The sequence below is a fragment of the Meleagris gallopavo genome, chromosome 5 (assembly GCF_905368555.1).
Source record: "Meleagris gallopavo chromosome 5, MGAL_WU_HG_1.1, whole genome shotgun sequence".
Classification (NCBI taxonomy): Eukaryota; Metazoa; Chordata; class Aves; order Galliformes; family Phasianidae; genus Meleagris; species Meleagris gallopavo.
Genome location: NC_139408.1, coordinates 12,976,178 through 12,997,681, shown reverse-complemented (window position 1 = coordinate 12,997,681; position 21,504 = coordinate 12,976,178). Strand labels below are relative to the sequence as shown.

Here is a 21,504-nt window from a genome sequence, read left to right as displayed (position 1 = left end):
TCCTTGGGATCTGTCCTCAGCTCTGCATTAGACTTGCGATATGACCTTGTGCAAGTCACTTAATCACTTTGCTGTTCATCTGTCTTTGCTAACAAAATGAAGACAAATTGCTAGATAAGTTACTGCAGTGGAAGATTGTATGCACTTAGGAGGTAGACAGCATCCTTTCTCTTTCTTTTCCTTCCCCCCCCACCACGTTGTTACCTGATCCAATAATGCACGCTATCTCTGCAAACATGCAATGATTCTTCACGAATAGAGGATAATGAACTACCTGGTGACTGTTAATGGTGGAAACAACATCCTCTTCTGAGCCCCCCAGTGATACCATATCAATAAAATAAGTGGTGGTGGTTATAACGTTAGCAGAAATACTGGACTAAGTAAGTGTGAATTACGGAGTACGAGAACACTGCTTGGTAGAACAAATTCCCAGCTACAAAACACCATTTTTCAACTACCCTTAGCTATGCATTTTTGTCTGTGAGAAAGAAGAGTCTGCATGTCACCCCGATAAAAAATCTGCCTGGCCATGCAGAACATGGCTTGTCTTTTCCTGTTGCTGTCACCACTGCTGAAATGCACCACTCACTGCCTCACTGTGCTCACATCCACTGGCTGGTCTCCAGAAGCATCTAGGAAGTGTCAGTGAATGTCAGTAGGTGAACAGAGGGATTTGATTAACACATCTTTGCTTCATTGTACTTCATGTTAGACGCCATTTTGTCAGACTGCCCCTCTGCTGCCATCTGTTACACAACAACTACACGTCATGGAATTTTGGTGGGAAGGTTCAGCCTCTGCTGCCGTGCCACCAACATCCACCTCTGACATTGTGGGCCAACATCGTAAAACAGGAGGCATTGCTTCTGAAGCAGCCCTCATAGATAATGAACCAAATGATATGGCAGCATCTGTGGTCACATTTTGAAAAACTTGAAAAAAATCCAATTCTTTTATTTATTTATTTATTTTTTTAAACAGCAATTGCTCTAATCAGCAAAATTGCTTAGGGCCTTCTTGAAAATATGCCTTCTTGACAATGGAGTAATGCCAGATTGGTTTTCAGTTGTGATTAATGAAACGGGATTTCTGAAGGAGTAAATTTAAGGCAGGCATTTTTATGAGTGACCTGAAACTCCAGTTTCAAAGTGCAGTAATTTTTAACCAGAATAGATTGCTGTTGATTATGTGGCTTTTAGTTTGATCTTCTGGTGGAAAAAATAATTTCTGTGTTTCTTAAGAGGACTTTGACACAACATTGCATGTAATTACATGCAATGAAATACTTGTATTACCCTCTTTCTGACCCAGTGTTATTGGCAACTGTCTGCCTAAAATAGTTTTTACAATGGTTTGATGCTTTTTAGTCACGGAGGAAGAAGTAAGTGTTCAGTGGCTGCTGTAGGGCAAGATCAGATTTCAGGATTGCAAAATATTTCATTGAAAAAAATGTTCAATTTAAAATAATATATATTGTAATTCATTTTTTTTTATAATGTGAAATTTCCATTTTTATGAAAAGAAGGCAAAAAGGGAGTAGGAGAAGAGACTCTTTTCTTATTATTAATTTTCTTTTATTGCTTAATCCAGAAAGAATGATGGATAAATAGAAACAAAATACATAGAAATTTTAAGTTTAAAGGATAGATGTCTCTTTAAGCAATCACAATTTTTGACCAGACTTGGTTTTATATGTTCATTTCTGTTCTTAAATAAAATATTTTCCTCATTTTAATAAAACTGGGGTCCTTCTCATATGTGCAGGTGCTGGTAAATCAAAGTGAAGTTGGGACTTCAGCTTTGCCTTAGCTGAGCACAAGAAACTTGTACTCTTGTCCTGCCACAGCTGTTCTTATAAAAAAACTTGCTGCTGCTGCTGTGGGGCCATCTGCTGGAGTCTTCCTTCAGTAGTCTCGTTTCTTCCAGACCTGTGTTACCCCAAACAGGTTTTTGTTTGCTCATGAACTTTTTCTTCCCCTTTTTCCTTCAGGAATGCTGAGTTCTGACACTCCGTCCTCAAGGCATTACTGTGTTCCTTTCTTTTAGTCGTACAGCAAGTTTTTTCTGACAACTTGACATTGTTAGAGCAGTCAGTCTCAAACATATCTTTCCAAATACGTTATTTTTATTGGTTACAAAGCAGCCTGTGTCAGGAAGCCTTCAGTATTATGGGAATTATAATGTTATTTTAACTCATGCTTAAGTGGCATAGATGAACGAGAAGCATGTTTCTATGCCAACCTGAGCAAGGCACAAAAACTTTGTGGATCACCTTTAAAAGTTCAGTCTCACTGTTCAGAATAATTGCTCAGATGCTTGACAGGTTACTTTTTGTTAAGGGGTATTGCTGAGGGAGTTCATGACTTCACAAATGATTTGCTCGTGTACCCTACTTTTATTTCTGCAGGGTTAGGTTTTTACAAGCTCAAATGAAGTCTCATTTTGGCCAGAAAATACTGAAGATAATGTACTTTTGTTATGAAATACAATTTTCCCATGCATTTGTGTTTGAGATGAGATGTCACTACTCAGAGTGTGGTGATGCACTGGAACAGGTTGCCCAAGGAGGCTGTGGATGCCCCATCCCTGGAGGCACTCAAGGCCAGGCTGGATGTGGCTCTGGGCAGCCTGGTCTGCTGGTTGGCGACCCTGCACATAGCAGGGGGTTGGAACTGGGTGGTCATTGTGGTCCTTTTCAACCCAGGCCATTCTGTGATTCTATGTCACGTGGAATTGCCCCTTTCTGCCCAGTTAAGAACTGAGATGATAATAATTCGTTAAGAGGTTTCACGATAGTATAATTTTCTGTTGACATTTGTCGAGTACTGGAAAACCTATAAAAGGAAATCTGCAAATGTGAGGTTGATAAATTATCTGTCTTCGTATTCTTTATTTTTGGATTATCTGTTGTAGGTAATATCTCTGCTCTTAAAAGTTATAGTTTTATGGTGAAGATGCCTTCGGCACAAAAATTTTGAGTTTTCTTTAAATCCTGTTGGCCTCTGAGCAGCAGGTGGTTAAAATCTGTCAATATCTACAATACTATCTGTGAAATGTCTAAAAAATCATGGTATCTCTTAAGAAATATAAAAATACAAGGTCTTGAGCTGGTATTCAGTTACTTGTGTTCAGTATGATCGCAGGCTGCCTAGAGTAGCAATCTGTCCAAACAATTTCTTGAGGAGGGGAAAAAGGAGAGCACATAAGGTGAAACAGAACACTTTTAGTCTTTTTTTTTCTTTAATTAAGCATATCCTGTAGGCTGGTCAAGAAATTAATTCAGCTTCATCAGGTTATGAAACAAACATTAAGTGCTGTGCACGTTAAAGATATTTTGTTATTTTCCCAAATCTGCTGCCAAAGATTTTCCAAGCAGAACAATGCTTTTGTTTGTACTGACGAAGGTGACACTACGTTAAAAAAAAAGCCACCAGTACTCTCCAATGGCACAGGTGCCATTTCAATAATGTCCCGAAGCAAATGATGTCCTTCAGATTGAAATTGTACTGCTTAGTTTTATTCAAATGCTGTTTGGCATGACTGGTGTTCTTTGGTTTTCTAAAACTTCTGAAGTGCTTAACGTCTTTTAAAACAGTAATGATTACTGTAAGTTAAGTTTTGTCACTGATGCATGGAAAGAATAACCCAACTGTCTCCAACTGCTGCTGTGGACTGCAAGGAATTCCTGGTCTGATCTGAAGTTCTGAGCTCTGCATGACTTAGCCTCTTCTTTAAGGAAAAGTCAGTAGATATAGAACGGTCAAAAGCAATTAGGATCTCTAACTGTTGTCTATACATGTTAAAAAGGGCTTAGTGCTCTGAGTTGTAAATCTATTGAAAAGAATTGAAGTTTAGCTTCTGGGTGGTAAATATACTATGGAAATCTGATCCTTACACAGAATAACTCTGTGGATTACTTGATGCACGTGAACTGTAATGATTTAATCACAATGCACTTACAGGAGTGCCTTCAAAATGTCAGGCTGATTTTAATAGTTTTCATCGTAATCATGCAAGCCTTCATTTGTTGAAAAGCAAAGCAAGAAGTGAAGTGTTATGGACAGATGATTCTATGGTACAGTGTTTATCTCATCAGCTTTCATCTCCCTCCACCCCCAGTGTTATGACTGCCACAATCTATAGGATAGATTTCTAAACAATAAATTCCCGTGACTGAAAATTAAGCAGGTGAAATGAATAAATAGATGGAAAGTGAATGGCTGCCAGAGACTGCATTATTGAACGTTACGATTGGCAACCTTGACAGCCATTTATACACATAGAAGGATGTGGATTAACTGCAATATCACATAGATGGGTGTATTTGACCCAGCAGTTTCGTGGTGTTTTGGCTGCTGCTGCAGTGTTGTTAATATTTAAAATATCTAGCAGTTTAGGGCCAAGAATAGCATCTTAAAGCATAGTTTTGGCATGAGGTCACATGTTACTCAAATGGATGTTCTTAATATGCTGTCAGATCATATCAATGCATTTTACTGACACTTTCTAAACATATGCATGAAATGGCAGCTTAATCTCAAGGGCACTGAACTTTGACAGAAAATCAGCATTTTATGTTTCCTGGTTGTTTGGCCATGGAATTGTGACTTCCTGGAGTGAGAGCCCTTCAATGTTTGCATCTCTTAAAGGCTTCTGCCCATATGTAACTTTACGTATTACAAATCTATTTTTATGATTATTAATTGTTGAAGAATAACTAAACACTTAATTACATATATTCATGCTTTAAAAAAACAAGCAGCAACAACAAAGAAATTCAACACACAGGAACTGCAACAATATGCAGTATGACTTTGCATTGTATTCTCAGAGTATCGATGAAATTTAAATGAAGTAAAATTCTTTTTAGTCCTGAATTTGAATAACTCAATATTTTCGGCATTTTGATTTTGCAGACGTACTTCAGCTTTTCCTCCGTTCAACTGAACCAAGTTCTTAAAGTATATATTTGGCATTTCACTTACTACTTCAATTATGATGTTAAATTATTACCTTTTTTTGCCTTTCTGACTTATATCACTATTTTCAAAAATTTATTCTTTGCTGTTAGCAAGCAGTTGCTCTCTATGTGCTTTGTAAGTTCTTTAGTTTTAAGAGCTGTACATTTAATGTTCATGGTAACACTGAAATAGTAGACTACATGGTGTAATGTCTCCCATGTGCTGCATCCTCGTCCTCAGACTGTCTTGTAGTATATCAGAAGCATGAGAAATATTGACAGATCTTAACTAAATTTCATAGCACAGTTCTCGTCTGCTGCTTCCACAAAGTTTTGGACTGGATTCTGTCTTATGCGAAGCCCAAATTTAGCAAGCTCTTACATGCTTAACTTTCATTTGAAATAAGATGAATCTAACTGTACGTTATATGGATACAACTGATAGCCTTAACATGATGCAGCTTTGGAACAATTCTTTTCAAGCTCAGGGAAAGAGAATAGCACAACAAACTTCAAAGGGAGTTTCAATCCAAGGATGCTTTTCTTTGAGCACTTGTGGTACCCACCTGGCACGAACTTGGTGATATTCCAACATTGCAGCCATTGTTTCCAAAGCATTGAAATCAATATTCAGCTCTGTGCACTTTTCTTTTGATATTACTTTTTCTCAGGGAAGAGGATTTTGATCTTAGTTACACTGCTTTCTTCTAGTACCCTGTTAGAACTTGGTCTTTTTTTAATTTCCCCAGTCGGTACTTTGGTGGATATGGCTGGGAAGGCAGAGAAGCTCTAAGCCCCATTTAATGCCTGAGAGTTTGCCTCATTTTTTCCCCAACTTCTATCAATTAATAAAGACCCTATTTTATGTTATCAACTTGCTAAAAAAGAGAAGGCAATACGGAATTCTCTGAAAGCACCTGTCAGCTGCAGATATGAGTAATTAAAGGAGAGGGTCATAATTAAAATGGCTTTGAGAGTACTTATCCCAGCTTCAAATCTTTCTCACGGTCTTCATCTTACCTGCTGGCACTGATGATAGCCTCTTTCAGATGCTGTTGTGTCAGGAGAAAGGAGCATGGATGGCATTTAGGAGATTGGGTGGGGTAGGCCAGAGTTGCTCAGGCCTGACACTGCTTTGGTAGTGATGGGAATGGATCAGAGTAAGTATCCAGGTCAGTAGCACAGGGTATGATTATTTCTTCCCCATTTGTATACTTAAGACTGGGTATATTTATGCTAGAAATGTCAATGTTGACTTCCCGTCACAGAGGATTTTCATTGAACTGACGACGTAGTTGTTTCCTTGTCGAACATGTAAGGATTAAGCCTTGAATTGTGTTCCTGAAAGTTTGTGCACCAATTGATCAGTTGTACAGCACTGGGGTGCTGTCTGCCTCCTAAATCATGGGGATATTGCTTCATTTCTTCTGCTTTGTTTTTCTCTTCTGGGGATAGAATACCATTCTTACTTGGCTAGAAGCTGCTTTCTAAATAAGTTCTAATTCTGACTGAGAAGCTGACCCAGTCTGTTTTTCTGCAGTATTATACTCTTAGACCACAACAACATTAATAACAAAAAGAATTACAAAAAGGAGCTGTGTAGCCATACTTGCCCACTGTAACTTCGTAGAGACTTACAGCTCTTTATCTAATTTATAGCTGTCTAAGAACACATCTTGCTTATTGCAGCATCCGCTCTTCAGCATGCAAATCAGATGCATATATTTTAGGAGGCACAGTACAGCGTCCTTTTAAGTGGGAAAGTGATTTGTAGTATAGCTGTTGTGAAAGTAATTAAGAAATGAGAAGAAGAGCTGCAATAAGAGCAGCTTTTTCTTTGGTAAATTTCAATGAGATTCTATTTAGGAAACTTACTGATAGGGTTGATAACAGCAAAGTAACGACCTATGTCTGGTAGTTTTTCAGAAGCTGAGTTTTGCACAAAAATAGAGAGGTTTTTTGCATCCTTCTATTTGTATTTGGATATTATGTTATTTAAAATGCTGCCTTGATTCTGCATTTATGCTTTTCTTGTACGGGATCTAGAGAGCCCTCGTGGACTGTATAAAACTCCACCTTGAAAACAAGTTTTGCTGGTACTGTAGCACTCAGTTTTCAGAACACACCTCTCCTATCTTCCACCCTCCTTTCATACTAAAATGAAAACTTATCCAGAATGGGATGATAATTAAAGGAAAGTTCTCTGTTGCAGTAAGAATAAAATGTTTGCTTTCAGCTGAGGTGTGCAACTTATCTATTGTCCTGAGCCTGTGCTTGCAACTCGTGTTTGTTCGTGACCAGGTCTGCTTATTGTGTAAAATAAGGCAGATGCCTGGCCCCCACCTTGGCTGCAGCACTTTGTAAGCAATATGGGTAGTTGAGCCTCAAATACAAATTTGCTCTGCCTGCAGTCTCCTCTGGGAACACCCAGGCGTGTAGCGTGATTTCCCTCAGAGAAACTTTGCAGCATTCTCTCCTGGCACCATGCTTCTGGGTGACTTCGAGTGTTCCTTGGCCTCAGGAAGATGTGAGCCAAGCGTACCTGCTGTACATGCTTTGCTTGTGTTTGTGGCTGTTAATTCTGCACGGCCCTTTGCGGTGATGGTTTGCCAACTGTTCTGCTGGCACTGACACCAAAAGACTTGGCTTTTCAGATGTGTAGCAGGCCATGCTTCTATGATTCTATGATGCTTCAGCTCCTCTTTGGCTTGAATGCATGCTTAAAACCAAATGTAGGTGGAATTTGGTGTTCACCATGAAATGGGCAGTGTTAGAGCTGCAAGTAAAACACAGCAGAGGAACTCTTTTGGGATACATTTCAGGGTCTTGCTTTGAATGATGGGCTGCTACAGGATGTGGGTAAACCTGGTTGCATAGAGGATGAGAACAACATGCCAACTCTGTTTCCTAAAAGTGTTTTCTTTTGGCCAGTGAGTTATTCCAAGCAAAAATGTTGTCAAAATCAGATATATATATTTTTTTGTTCTGTGCTGTTTTGTCAAACCATAAGCATAACAAAATATTTCACTGTTTTATGCTATTCTCACTTGTACTTTTCTAGACTTAAAGTAAAATCACTAGAACATGTTTTTATCTTGCCAAGTCTAATATGCCTGTGAAAACAATTGCAAAAATGCTTTAGGTTTTTAGTACTGGTTGACCTCTTCCCAACTGAGATTGTGCACTTGTTCCTTCAGTGGTTTTGCTGCTTTTTTTGTGGTCAAGCGTATTGGAAGCTTGTAACAAACTGAGGAGTACTGGTGAAGCTTTTGCAGTCTGGTGGTTAATATCTCAAGTCATGTGCTTGTTTCTAATGTAGCTTATATTTTTTCCAGCTTCTTACACCGCACCTATCATCTTTTTCCTGTTCAGCCTTGCCTGTTCTCAGAGGAACCAATACCCTGCTGCAGGATGCAATAACATGGCTTTTGTGGGCAGTTAACCTTTCCTCTTGAAGCACCTTGACATCTGGTTTGCATTTCTACTGCAATCATACCCTTTGCCAAGGCCTTTCCTGCAATAATTCTGGTGCTGTGTCCTAAATGACTTTTGATTCATTGTGTCCTTTGTGCTTTGGTACACTGCCCATAATTTAAATTATTTTTACAGACTCTAATCTCCCACAAGGGCCAAGTAAGTGTGATAGAAACCTTCTTATTAGCTGTATAGCTAACTTGTTCTTATTAATATTAGACTACCATGTATTGTATATTATTTGCCTTGTACAACAAAACTACTTTCCCGTGCCAGAGCTAGAAGATAGTATTTCTATGACAAGAAGTCAAGGAGATGGTTAAAAATTATGCCATTGTTTCCTTCAGGAAGCACCAACTGTACTTTGTCTTACAGTTGGAACAAATACGTATTAACAGGAAACTCCATCTGATAGCCCTAAGGTAATGCAAACAAAGTATTCACACTTTGTTTATCTGTTTGAGGTTTTCTGATGGCAAGTGACAGCTGAGAATAGTGATCTGTCTGCTAGCTTGACCTATGTAGGACATAAGGGAGGAAGTGTTCATTGGACAGGAAACTGTTGTATCTAGTTCCTGAAGGGAATCATTCTTCTCTGCAGCAGTACAAGTATGCTTTCCCCTGCAATGCAACCTCATGTTGTAGAGAGGCTGGAAGATGGGAAGGGCCTGTACCCCTCCTTCCTTCCCCTGCCTCAAGAACAAAGCCAAAAAAGATAAGACAAGTCCTTAAAGAAACTCCATGAAAGGAATCTGCGGGGCCAGAGATTTAAGTCTCTGGCTTTTTGAGTTGGTGGCTTGTTTGTTTGTTTGTTTTGTTATTAGGACTGAGGTGCTTGTTTTCTTGTATATTTTTTTCCATCTTTGGCTACTGTTCGTGTAGGTTGCTGGTCTCTTCTCATTCTGTGCTGTGGTGATTTTTTTGTCTTAATATTTCCCTATTTTGTGGACATAGAGCCAAATTAAAATGTGTATACACCCAGAAGATAAATGATTCTCTCCTAAGCAAGTTAGCTGAACTGACTAGGCAGCACAGCTAATGCAGTAGCTAAGTAAATTGCTTTCAAGAATTAGAAGGCTCACAGCCATATTTCAAGAGAAAAAAATATATTTGAAATCATTATTAAAAGTCACCTGAAAGTTTGGAGAGGGATGAATTAAGAACTCCTTAATTTTAATCACGCACCTTCACCAGGCTGCTTTGTTTTAGAAACAAACATAAACATTTTTTTTAATTATTTTTTTTTTTTTAATGGAGGACCTCTGATGCCTGGTGCTTGTGTAACTGAGTACTTCTTGGCCTTCTTTAGTATACTGTGCTGTGCTCTTATGGCTTAGAGTCCTTAAAGAATCAGTCTTTTCAGACTTGCTTAAGAGTGCAGCCTAAAGATCCTGTATGCATTGAATTTATGCATGTGAATTTCATTAAGGATGAAAGTATTCTCTGCACAGTGAAATCCTGATTATTTTGTTTAAAGCAGCCGTATCTGAGTATCTGACATTTGAAAGCATTGAGTTGGGATTTTTACTTGACTTTGTACCTTGATGATGATCCCATAAAGTAAATTTCCATCTTCTGTTAGCTTTCTGCCAGTGCTATTTATGATCTAGAGTTCTTTCCTCTCTACTGTCATCTGTCCCGTATTTAACAAATTCTGCCCATTCTCCTTCTAACTTATACCCTATATTAGAATTCTCATCCTCAAGCAATCTCAAAATTGAGTGAAAGAGCAAGAAAGGCCTTGTACCTAGCTGCAATGACTTGATACAGATCAGTATGAATTTTTGCCTAATTGTAACATGGAGATGACTGCATGAGGTGGTTAGGGATTTGTGTTGACTTGTGGTAAAATAAACCCTTCCAGGCAAAAACAAACAAACAAGCCCTTGAGAAGATAAAGTAAGTAACCATTTTTCTGACCTAGAATGGAGCAGAACTAATGGCAAAGAGTGAACCTTTGTCTTTGGTGTAGAAGCTGATGATTGAGAGTCAGGTGCTGTGATACAGGAGCCTGGTACTCCAAGCAGTTCTTGAGGGAATATTCAGTTCTTTGTGCTGAAAGGAATAGTGAGAGAGAGAGAGAGATTGAGAGGTCCACTGCAACATTGCTAAGCTTCAGGGTGCTCACCAGGAATGAAGGGCAATCTGAACCCAAGAGGGCTGGCAGCATGATTAACAGAATGGCAGGTTAGTCTGTGTGCTGTCTCTTGTCTTCTTTGCCCTCTCACAGTGTAGGAAATATTTGAGGAAATCTAACATTTCCATGACAGTGTGAAACATTTCTAGCCCCGATTTCAAAGGGTAATTTTCCAGTTTTCTTCTGTATATTGTTTTTCTACAAGTATATGTCTTATCTGAAGCAGTGCATCTAAATCTTAACTGCAGTAACACTTTGCAAGCTGCATGAAAATGTCCTTTTGACACCATTTGTGTTCACAATCTGAAAAACTAATTGTGTGTGTAAGCCACAAAAGAATCAAGAAGAAGAGTTAGGCAGAGTGCTACCAAAGATGTAAAAGGATGACAAAGAGGTAGTGGGTTTGTTGGTTGGTTAATTGGTTGTTGTTTGGTTTGGTTTATGGAAAGTTTTTTTTTTTTTTTTTTTTTTTTTAAGTTTGTCATTTTCTCTAGTAGATGAGATAACTTAAAACTAGGCATTGACTTCCTGACTAAAAAGAGCATAGATACTGCAGTTAAAATCTAAAACAATATTTCCTGTACGTAGAGAGACTGATAGCTGGTTACCTTAAGACTTGATAGCTGTAACATTTAAAAGTTGTTAGAAATGAGAGAGCAGACTTGAGTCAGCTCCTGTGCCCTGCTGAACAGGGGAAACGCTGATCCCCTTTCTGAAGGGGTAGAGCTCAAATTGGATTTGTAGCATTTTAGATTTTCAATCTTAATTCTTATCCATTAAATGTTCTCGAGGTTCCAGCTTAGTTTAGGGTCTACCACCAGGTTTTCCCCTTTTCATAGGAAGACCCCCACTGAGAGTATACACAAAACACTGCAAGAAGAAAAGCTTGCCCACATTTAAATACTTGTTTTGATGATGATGTTTTTGTGTATGTGAGGCTATTAGTCTGGTAAGTACTTCTAGCTTGTCTCATGGACCTTGTTTTCAAATGTTCCATGTTGTATACCCTAGACATGCTTTGTAAAGCTTTATCAATCCTCCTACCTGTGACATTTACAAAATGAGCATTGCTCCCTCTCACTAACTGGTGAATTGTTCCATTGAACCTTCTGCACATTATATCAAACCACAGAAAAGGCACAGTAATGTCCTAAAACCAGATAAATTTGGGAAAAAAATGAAGCAACTGAGGGCAGGGAACCAAAAAGTACTGAAAAATAGTCTAGATCTGTTCTAAAAGCTGATGAATGTCCTGGAATAGTCAAAAGTAATTCCACCTTGATCTCTTGATACATTTTGCATGTATTTTCTATTATGTTTCTAAACGCATGCTAGCTGCTTGTGTTTACTTATCAGCTGTGTGATCCTTCTGTAGAAATGTTCTACACAAAAACTAATCCATGCACAGCTACCTACATAGTCTTTTTCATGTAACTGTCTATATACCTGTGTCTATGGATGTGCTTTTCTGCTTAGTGATCAGCTGTCTGACATGCACTGCAAAAGCTGTGCTCCTGGCTACGGCTCTGCGAGGTGTGCAGTGTTAGTAAAAGCAGAGTTGAAAAGACAGCCGTGGAATCTGCTAGGCTGCCATTTGCTGCTATTTATCCTAGGATAGCAGTGCTGGCTGCTTGAGGAGGAACGACTTGCCTTGTAGTTCAGTGGAAATAGAGTCCCCAAAAGAAACCGTCTGCTGCCTTGTGCCAGTGTCTGTGCTGCGTAAACGGTGGTTTTGTAGGCATGTGGAGAAGTACGAATTCCTGGGGTTAGTGTAAATGTAGCACTGCTAGATATAAGTTAACCACAAAGTAAGTATTTTGAGGGCACCAAGTGAGACAGTAGCTGTGGTGCAGGCAGGCGCTGCTTGGTAACCCAGGGCTGGCCTGTGAGTGACTTCACGGCTTATCGCCTCATCTGCAAGGACTGCTTGGCCCTGCAATCTGATAGAGAGATCAGTGCTGAGGAAAAAACTGAACCCCTCGTCACTCTGCTTCCTCTCTTGGAGATGAGGGTAAATGAGCAGTGGGTTTTGGGAGATGAAAGATGGGTACTTTCTCAGGCTAAGCACGTGTCTGCAGGCCTTTCTGCTGATTGTGAAGCCTGGTTTGTACCATAGCCCTGGAACAGCCGCACTCTGCAGACACATGGCCGGCTTGTAACTGAGCACAGAGAAGCCAAGGCTGAGGCCTGGAGCATGTGGTGCCTGTGTGGATGAGGGGAATGCTCTGCTGCCGCTGACGGAAGTGTTACAGGTGGCAGGACTCAGCCACAGGTTTGTGAAGAGCTCTGTGGTAGTGGGAATGCTCACCTACTGTTGGCTTGTTTGGCATCAGCAGCTTAATGTAGGTGGCAGCTGAAAATCTGTGTTCTGCATCTTCATAGTGCTTCACTCTTCTTGATGCTTTGTTCTCCTGGTTCTGCAGCAGAAAAGGAAGTTACTTGCACTGACACTGGTAAAGCCTAAGAGGTGGGATTGGAAGTGGACGTGAAAGATGGCAGGCTGTAGCAGGAGGCCACAGCTGTGGGAATGGCAGACCTCCAGTTTATGGGGAGGAAGAGGGAAAGTGTACGGCTGCGTGCTGAGTCCTAGCATGCGCACGTGAGGTCTGAAATTATACTGTACAAAGAACCTCTATTCTCTTATTTCATAAAACATTACAGGCTTTATAATTCTCTTATTTAATCTGTGTATGCATGCATGCATCCATAAAAACAATATTGCATTCACTAAAGAATAATGTTCTTGTTTACTATTGTGATGAGAATTTGCAGGTGTGTCAATTGCAGCAGGAAGTTGTTAGTGAAACCTCAGAAGTTCCTTTTTTTTCTTCATTTGTTTGTTTTAATGGCGGTTGCTTTGTTTTCCTGTGTTATAAATCATAGCCCCAAAGTTTGTGAAGTCATCACTTAATCTGCAGCCCATTTCCTCTTCACTCGTGTTTCCTTCAGGTCTTGCAAATGTGTAGAGAGGAGGCCTGAAAATGTAGACCTAAATTCTCCTATCTAAGTCTTATTTATTATATAAGAATAGACTGAAACTGCATTCCTATTACAGCATTCTTTCAATATAAATTCCAAAGTGAGATTATGAGAATGGGATGTCCATTGATAGCTTTGGCCATCAGAAAAAGTTCTTCATATTAAAAAAAAAAAAAAAAAAAAAAAAAAGGCAACCTGTTCATTTAAGTACCGCTGAACATATCAGTTATTGGAGTTGCATAGAAATAGTAAGATCATGTCAGAAGTGACAACTAGTTCTTCTTTTGCATGTGAAATGTATCACATACCCTGAGCACAGAGCTAATCCACTGGATTTGTAGAGATTAGGTTCTTGACTTTTTTTAAACAGGTATTTGAGCCTGTGCAGTGCCATATGGATGATAAATCCATTGTTACAACCACAGAACGCAATTTAGGATGGTGCTAAATACGCTGGCTGTGATCCAGCAATGCAGTTACGGGTGTATTTTACTTCAGAAGTGCTGTGGAATCCCATTGACTGGAATTTGGCAAGGAGTGGGAGCTCTGCAGACTGCCTGGTGGTGTGACAAAAGGCTGTCTGCTATCCCCAGGAACTTGGAACATGAATACATCTCTGGGGTGTCATATCATTTGTAAGGAAAAAAATTGAGACTATGGGGAAGGGGAGGGCAGGGGGGGAAGGTAGTATATCTGTAGAATAATTCAGGAGACCTTCTGAAAAGCAGTTCTCCAAAATAGTGAATATGCTAGATTTGATTAGAGAGACAGATTTTGTTAATCTCCTTCTTCCAGATGTTATCTTTTTTTCTTTCTTAAGGAATCTTTAGGTTTAAGGAATGCTCAGCAGCTGCTTTTTCTTCTATACTAAATGCTGATTAATTTTTGGATACATTTCTGCAGAGGAGGACTGGTTTACTACTACTCTTGGCTGTCTTTTTGCTGAGCCTTTGCAGCCTCATTTTTTACAAGGTGTTGGTATTTGCTTCTTAAAGGTGATGAGAATTAAGATATTACTGATTCATACGGTGTGCTCCTGAACAGAATACCAAAACAGTGATGAAAGTACCTAATGCATGAGAAAACAGCTATACCTGTATAGCTGTTGTATAGCCCATGGAATCGCCCTTGAAGTCAGCTCTGTGCTTGTCTGTTAGGCCTTAATCCAGCAATGGGCCGTATGTAGCAAATGATGTGGCCCTGCTGAGCACAAATTATATGGCTGCTTGCATCTTGGCTCAGAAACTTGGATTTGTACAACTGGTTGCTTAACTTATTGGCATCTTTTGTCAAGATTGCAGTAAATGATGGTGCTTTTGTTTAGACTTTGTTTTTCCCCCTGAATTCTGAGCTGATGTTCCAATTTTCCTATTATGAGTGGCGTGGTTTTATTTGCCTACCAGTTGTCATTCACCATGTTACTTCTATCAGTGCAGCAGTGTATAGTTTGCATTTGCTCTTTTTGTGAGAGAAACAGGAACAGTATTACATTTTCATCTGGCAGTCCCTATACTCTGTCAGTGCTAGAGTGATGCACTTGCTATGTGAGAGGCTGCAGGTGCGTCCCAAGCAACTTCCAGAGAACAATCTCAAGAATAACTTTCTTTGTTGCTTGACTTACTTTACATAGTTAAGCTCAACAGCCATTTTTTCTTTACCATGTGTATGCTTTTAACAATAGAAGAGCTCGCCTGTGATAATTACATCTGCAGTCTCCAGCATTCACTTACTCAGCTGAGTAAAAGAAGTTGTGTATGTAGGTTGTGCCTTATGGCTGACTTTTATGCAAGCGCCAAAGTATGAATCCTCTGGTCCATTGAAATCTGCATCAGTACAAAGAGAGAAGCTGGTGCTGCAGGTTGTCATTTTCATTTCTGTTTGAATGCTTGATATTCTGTGAGAGAGTAGAGTGTGGATAGGAGATGACATGGTTCTTGGGTTCATTACACAAGATGGAAATTCTTATAAATCTAAAGTTGTTAGACTAGTCAGGCGCAATAGTCAATACTGAATTACTTGCTGGCATAAAAACAACTAACTAGTGACAGATGAGTGTTTCTTTAATAGCTGAATAACAGAGAATATGCTGATCATGTCTTTTCTGTCTTTAATTTTGCGCTCTTTAGGTCAATCGCATGTAAGGAGCGTCTCAGAAGCAGAATAGTTATGCCAGTGCAAGTGTTAGCAGCTTAGCTGTGGTGCTCTGTGGACACAGCTGTTTCAGTGAGACTTGGCAACAACTTTCTCTAATGCCAATGAGGCAATATCTGTCTGCACATCTTTGATTTAGGATGCTGTGTATTTGTGGGTATGAAGGTCTGTTCCGCTGTCAGCCTGGAAACAGCACAATGTAGTTCCCCTATTTTTCTGGAAAGCAGATAGTGAGATTGAATCACACACTCCTTGAAAGTGGACGGCGTGCTGACTGGCACCTGATGGAGTTCTTATGTCAGCCTTCACTTCCTTTAATAGAAACGAGTTTTGGTAAACAATTCACCCCTTAGTTTCTCTTCTTGTCAGTTAGGCGCACAGGCTTTTACCTTTGATCCTGGTTACTTTCTCTTTAGGCTTGGTTTTAAGTACAAAAATGATAGTCTTGGCTTTGGTGCCCTCTCGTGGTGTAATGCATTGGCCTGGCTACAGTTTTACAAGGAGATTAATATGAATAAGTATACAAAGTATTGTTACAGCTCAAAGTGTCTTCGGGTAGCTTACACCATCCCAAGAAACTCTTTATTTGCTTCGAATGAGCACTTCTGTGTATGTCAGGTTTCTTGCCCAAGGATCTTCAGCTGCCTTTACGTAACTGAAAGTACTTCTGTCCACGTTCCAGTGACTGAGGACCTATTATAGGTAGAAGGTCTGGACACATGGGCAAAATGCGTTATGTTTCAAGTCGCTGGTTTACCTTGTGCTCTCCTGCCTCACCGGTACAGCTTGCTTCTCTTAAGAGGATCAGAAGTTAGATACAAGAAGGCTTTAGAGATAAATCAGACTCCTAAATATTTGTGATTTGTCTGTGTAGAAGTATAGTCTTTTGTACTTATGTATATATTTTTATCCTATTAACATCCAATCATTATCATCACTTAATAATTTCATTTTTTTTTTAATGCCTGATTGCCTACTACTGCAACTTCCTAACAGTTTCATAATATGTTCACAACATCCTCTGTATGTGTGCATTGGATTTGCACACATGAACTGTGCTTTAAATCAGACACTGGGAAATCAAGCTTATAACATCAATCACATCATAATGGCAACACATGTTTGTTTGCTTGAGTGTTCAGCATTTCAAAATATTCACCTGATCAAATTCTCAGTTTTCTAGCATTTCGTTCCATTGCTCACTTTGTGCCTCACAAAGGAACATGTTGTTTGAGATCTGGAAGAAACCTATGCTTGCACGTAGTGGACAGCATCCAGTTTTGGTCTTAAATGTTGCTTCCCAGATAAGTCAAGCAGCATCTCAGGGAGTGGTGGGCACAACTGAAGCTGCTTAGGGAAGGGTCTGAAGGCAGAGGCTGCAGAGCTGGGCACCTGCAAGGAGCAAGGACACAGCACTGCTTCCCAGCTGGGGCACAGGGTTTCCTGGGGCTGAGTCTGCTGCAGATTCCTGGTTGTCCCTGGTCATGCTGTAGCAACCAGGGCCTGCTCTGGAAGAACTCACTTGGACAAGGGAGCGAACCTTGCTGTTCCCTCTCTTTCTCTGTCTCTCTGCAACAGTTGCTTTGAAATTTGGTTTTAAAATGGAATAAATCCTAAGTTGTGTTTCATATGCCAGATTTTGTTTATCTGGGGCCTTTTGGGAAGTGGTTGTAAAAGGTTGTGTGGGTGGAGTCTGTTAAGCTCTCACTTAGTTGAGATTTCTTTTTGCAGTTTTCGAGGTAGGCAAATGCTAACTTCCTTGTGCAGTTTTGATTCGATAATTTCTGACACCAGAACTCTTTGTCTGAAGATAAAATAAGCCATACAACACGAAGTAGGATCACTCACAAGTTACCAGCTGTGTTTAAGATAATGCAACACCGATGTCATTTCTGTGCGTCCAGATTATTTATGTTGGAACGAGTATTTGTTTTCCTTCTAGATTTTTATGAAACAATGTGTTACACTGGATGTTTTTTTGTTTGTTTTGCAGCTTCCTTATTGTGCTGATATGCCTTATCTTCAGTGTGCTTTCTACAATTGAACAGTATGCAGCTCTTGCTACAGGGACGCTGTTTTGGATGGTATGTATTAATGTGATTGTGTGCTTGTTCTTAACATGTAAATCCTCATATGAACTAATGTCATAGGCACAATGCTCTTTATGGTTTAGAAAGACTTCTGCCTAACGAATCCATAAAGCCCTAGAACAAAATCAAAAGTTATGATAATACAAAAAACTACTCATATCCTACATAGCCTATAATAAGGATATTCAAATTGTGTCCTACTCAAAGCTATTCTTAAGTTAAGCTTGAATCCCTCATATTGGTTGTGTGAATCCATTGTTCAGCCGTACTGAAGACCAGACACCTGAAAGTGGTTGGGGTCAAGGATGTGAAGGGAATAGAGTAAGTGGAAGTCCTCTCTTTAAGCAGAATTCAGATCCAGCCTTCCTTCACAACTGGTAAGCTGGTATGCTTTCATTAACTTGAGAATTAAGCCAACTTGCTCTGCTTGTCCTATGCAGCTTCCCTTCAGCAAAGAACATTTTGTTACCTTAGGTTTATGGTTTACTGAGGCTGCAGCAGGTATATATCAAGCTATGTTCTAAGAATACTGCTGTCCTGCCTGTTTAGACTTCATTCAAGAACCTTAGTTTTGAAGTCTGAGAGGCACACTTTTCATCACAGAAAAAAAAATTAAAAAAAAAAATCTTAATTTGTAGTACCTCAGTGGTAATGATGTATCCCCTTCTAAATCATTGGTTTCCTTGTATTTGGCCATTACTTAACCATATTTTACTCCTGAAAACACTATCACTGTATTGAGAAAATGTTAACCATCGATTTGTTTGTTCAAAATAGCAGCTATGCACCAGTGATATCATTATTATGTGTATCATTAACATGAAAACGTTCACTGAAAATATTGTTTCAAACTGTCAGTTCAATAAATGTGAAGTTTTTATACTACATTTTGAGTAATATAAGAATAAGCATAGCATATGAGTGTTGATCACTTGTCTTTCTGTGGAATGCCTGCTGTATTATTTATAATTAACTGGTAAGTTGTTTGAATACCTGTGTTACAACTATGTAGTTAGTTAAAGGGAGTCTATACTTGTATTTTTGCATCCAATATCTTATTTGGTTAATGGTTTATAATTTTCTTTTTGTATGGATTTAAATTTCCCTTTTATCCACAGTAGTAGTTGTAGATACTGTAAATTTCTATGATCAATTTGAACTGTGACAATATCTCCTTGAAACATTCTTTTTTTTATGATGTGTCATGATATTTTCATGGTCATGCTGTTGCTTCAGTGAATGAACTTCTAGTGACACCATAACCAGTACGTTTTGTTTTTAGTGTTCTTTTTCCTTCACCCTTCACTGCTGATTTTGTGAATGAGATCATGGAAATCATTTTGCGTGTTCACAATGTATTCTTTTCCTAAAGGATTAACTACAGTGATTTTAAAGAGACTCAAATTGATCCAGTGATCCACTGATCCAAAGCAGTGGATGGGCCATGTCTCTCTCCTCTATCCAATTTTGGTGAGACTTCCAAAGGAGCTGTGGTACCTTCCTTGACAAAATTTAAGCCCCAGAATCTGGTTCCCGTTAGCTTCTACTCAATAAAGTTTCTTATTCTATCCTTATTTTAAGGTTTTCTTGTTTCAGTAATAGTCATGGAAGACATAACTAAATGAAAACAAGATCTAAAAGGGACGTTGAGATTGTGTGTATATATAACACTTTTTAGTTCTTCAGTTTCATAGTATTAAAATATTTTAAAATCATCTCCCGCTACCAAAGTAGGAAACCTATTTTCAATAATTTATAAATTATTTTTCAATAATTTCTGAGCATTTTAAAAACGTTAATACTTTCTCATAACAATAAGGGAACCAAAGGGAAAGTTTGTGTTCCTATCGGTTTTCCAGTTGTAGACAAAAAGCTCACAATTAGCCATTGAATCTTTCTCTCCTTGTCACCACACTTCAGAAGGCAAAGAACCTTGATGAAAGCTATACCTAAATGCAGTTGTGATGGGAGAATAGGAGAGAATTGGGCTTTTGTTAGCTTCCAGAAGGCAGTGAAAACTGTTTAAATTAGCATGTGTTTATTTGATCGTTTTTCACTAGATGGTGCTGTTGGAGGGGGTTTAACTGCAGTTACTTGTTGGCATTTGGCCAGCGAGAGCTGAGTCTGAGCCAAGACTCTGAAAGGATCATCATTTTGGAGGGTGTATGTATACTTGGCCCATTTTGAATAGTGGTGCGGGAGAGCTTTTGCCATGACTCATAAAGAGAATGTAGTATATCTGTGCAAAAATTGATTTTGAGACTACAATATTTAAACTATGGAAAAAAGTAATTCAGAGATGTATGATCCCAGAGAGGCCATATTTTTCTTTTATTTTCATAAGCAAGGATTTTACGGTGCCAGAACACAGCAGAATGCTGTTATCTCAGCATGATCTAAGAAAATCCAAGTGCTTGATCCAAGGGGATTAAATATTCTGCTGAACGAAGGGATATTTAGTCTGCCTGAAAATGCTATTTTCTTGTAGGAATCTCATTTCAATATTGATTCAAAAAAAAAAAAAAAAAAGTGTCTGTGTTTTAGTGATGAAATTATAAGCACTTTCCAGCTTTTTGTTTTGAGTTCCTTTCCTACCTCAGAGTACTTCTTACTTGAAGAGATAAATATTTTTTAAATATTAAAAATGGCTTCAGAGAAAAAAAAAATGGTAATATCTTCAGTGGTTAATATTTGTGTTATTAGCAGTGAAGGAATTTCCACAATTGTCAGAGAATGGCACAGAATTGAAGCTTATAAGAAATCCAGGTTTTATTTCTTGCTTTAATATAAGCTTTTGTTTGAAGATGAGCCTTGGCTTTTTTTTTTTTTTTCTGGGCTGTTTTATGGCCTTGAGAAAAATACCTACAGCTTTTGATTTCGAAGAACTCACAGAGTTCAAATGGTTCAGCATGCTTCTAGCATTTTTTTTCTGATTATCTTCATTGTTCATGAAGCCAAGACAGAAACTTGTAATCTGAGCATTGATAGTTGTTCTCATTTTCATTGCTCTGGAAAATTATATGAGAGTAGTGTTTGTAAAGGATTTCCCCATACTGATCGCAGACTGCATTCACTGGTGTAGGCAGTCTCTGAAGAGCACTGCACTTCTGAAAGCAAAAGACTTGGCAGCCTCAGCAATGTCCCCTGGCCCTGGCCTAGAACAAGGACGACTGATGTAGCAGATGTGCATATGATGAACTCATGCCTTCAGACCTTTGCTTTTGTAGGACTTGCAAACAGACTTGTCCAGAGAATCACCTTTCTATCGCTCCATCGATAGCTGAAGTTTGAGAACCCGAATATCATTTGAAATTGCCTTCTGTGCATTTTAGTTAGCCAAATGTGAGTGACTTGAAGGCTTAGGAAAGAATAGACATGAAAATTACCCTTTCCCCATTTTCCTCTGAACTCCAGTATTACTGGCAGCTCTGTTTGTCCTGGTGGACAGTGCAAGTGTTTTGTTGCATGATTGCAGTCATTTTGCCCTGCGAGCAGTTAAACACCACAAGGCATTTAGCTTTCTTCTCTACTCCTAGTGGGATGGGGGAGAGAATTGTGGGAGAAAAAGGTAGAATTCATAGGTTGAGATAAATACTATTTACCAAGACAGAAAAGGAAGAGAGAAATAACAGTAATTATAGTAATATATATGTATATTACCAAAACAAGTGATGCACAAATCAATTGCTCACCACCTGCCAAATGATGCC

At 39.0% G+C, this 21,504-nt stretch overlaps 1 protein-coding gene across 7 annotated transcripts in view; it reads left to right on the top strand.

Annotated features, from left to right (window-relative positions):
* KCNQ1 (potassium voltage-gated channel subfamily Q member 1) overlaps positions 1-21,504 on the top strand; it is a 332,148-nt gene that overhangs the window by 25,761 nt on the left and 284,883 nt on the right. For all 7 annotated transcript variants that reach the window (XM_085224288.1, XM_085224292.1, XM_085224293.1 and 4 more), the window contains exon 2: positions 17,698-17,788. In XM_085224288.1, the coding sequence (XP_085080414.1) occupies positions 17,698-17,788 (91 nt within the window). The remainder of the gene's footprint in view (positions 1-17,697; positions 17,789-21,504) is intronic.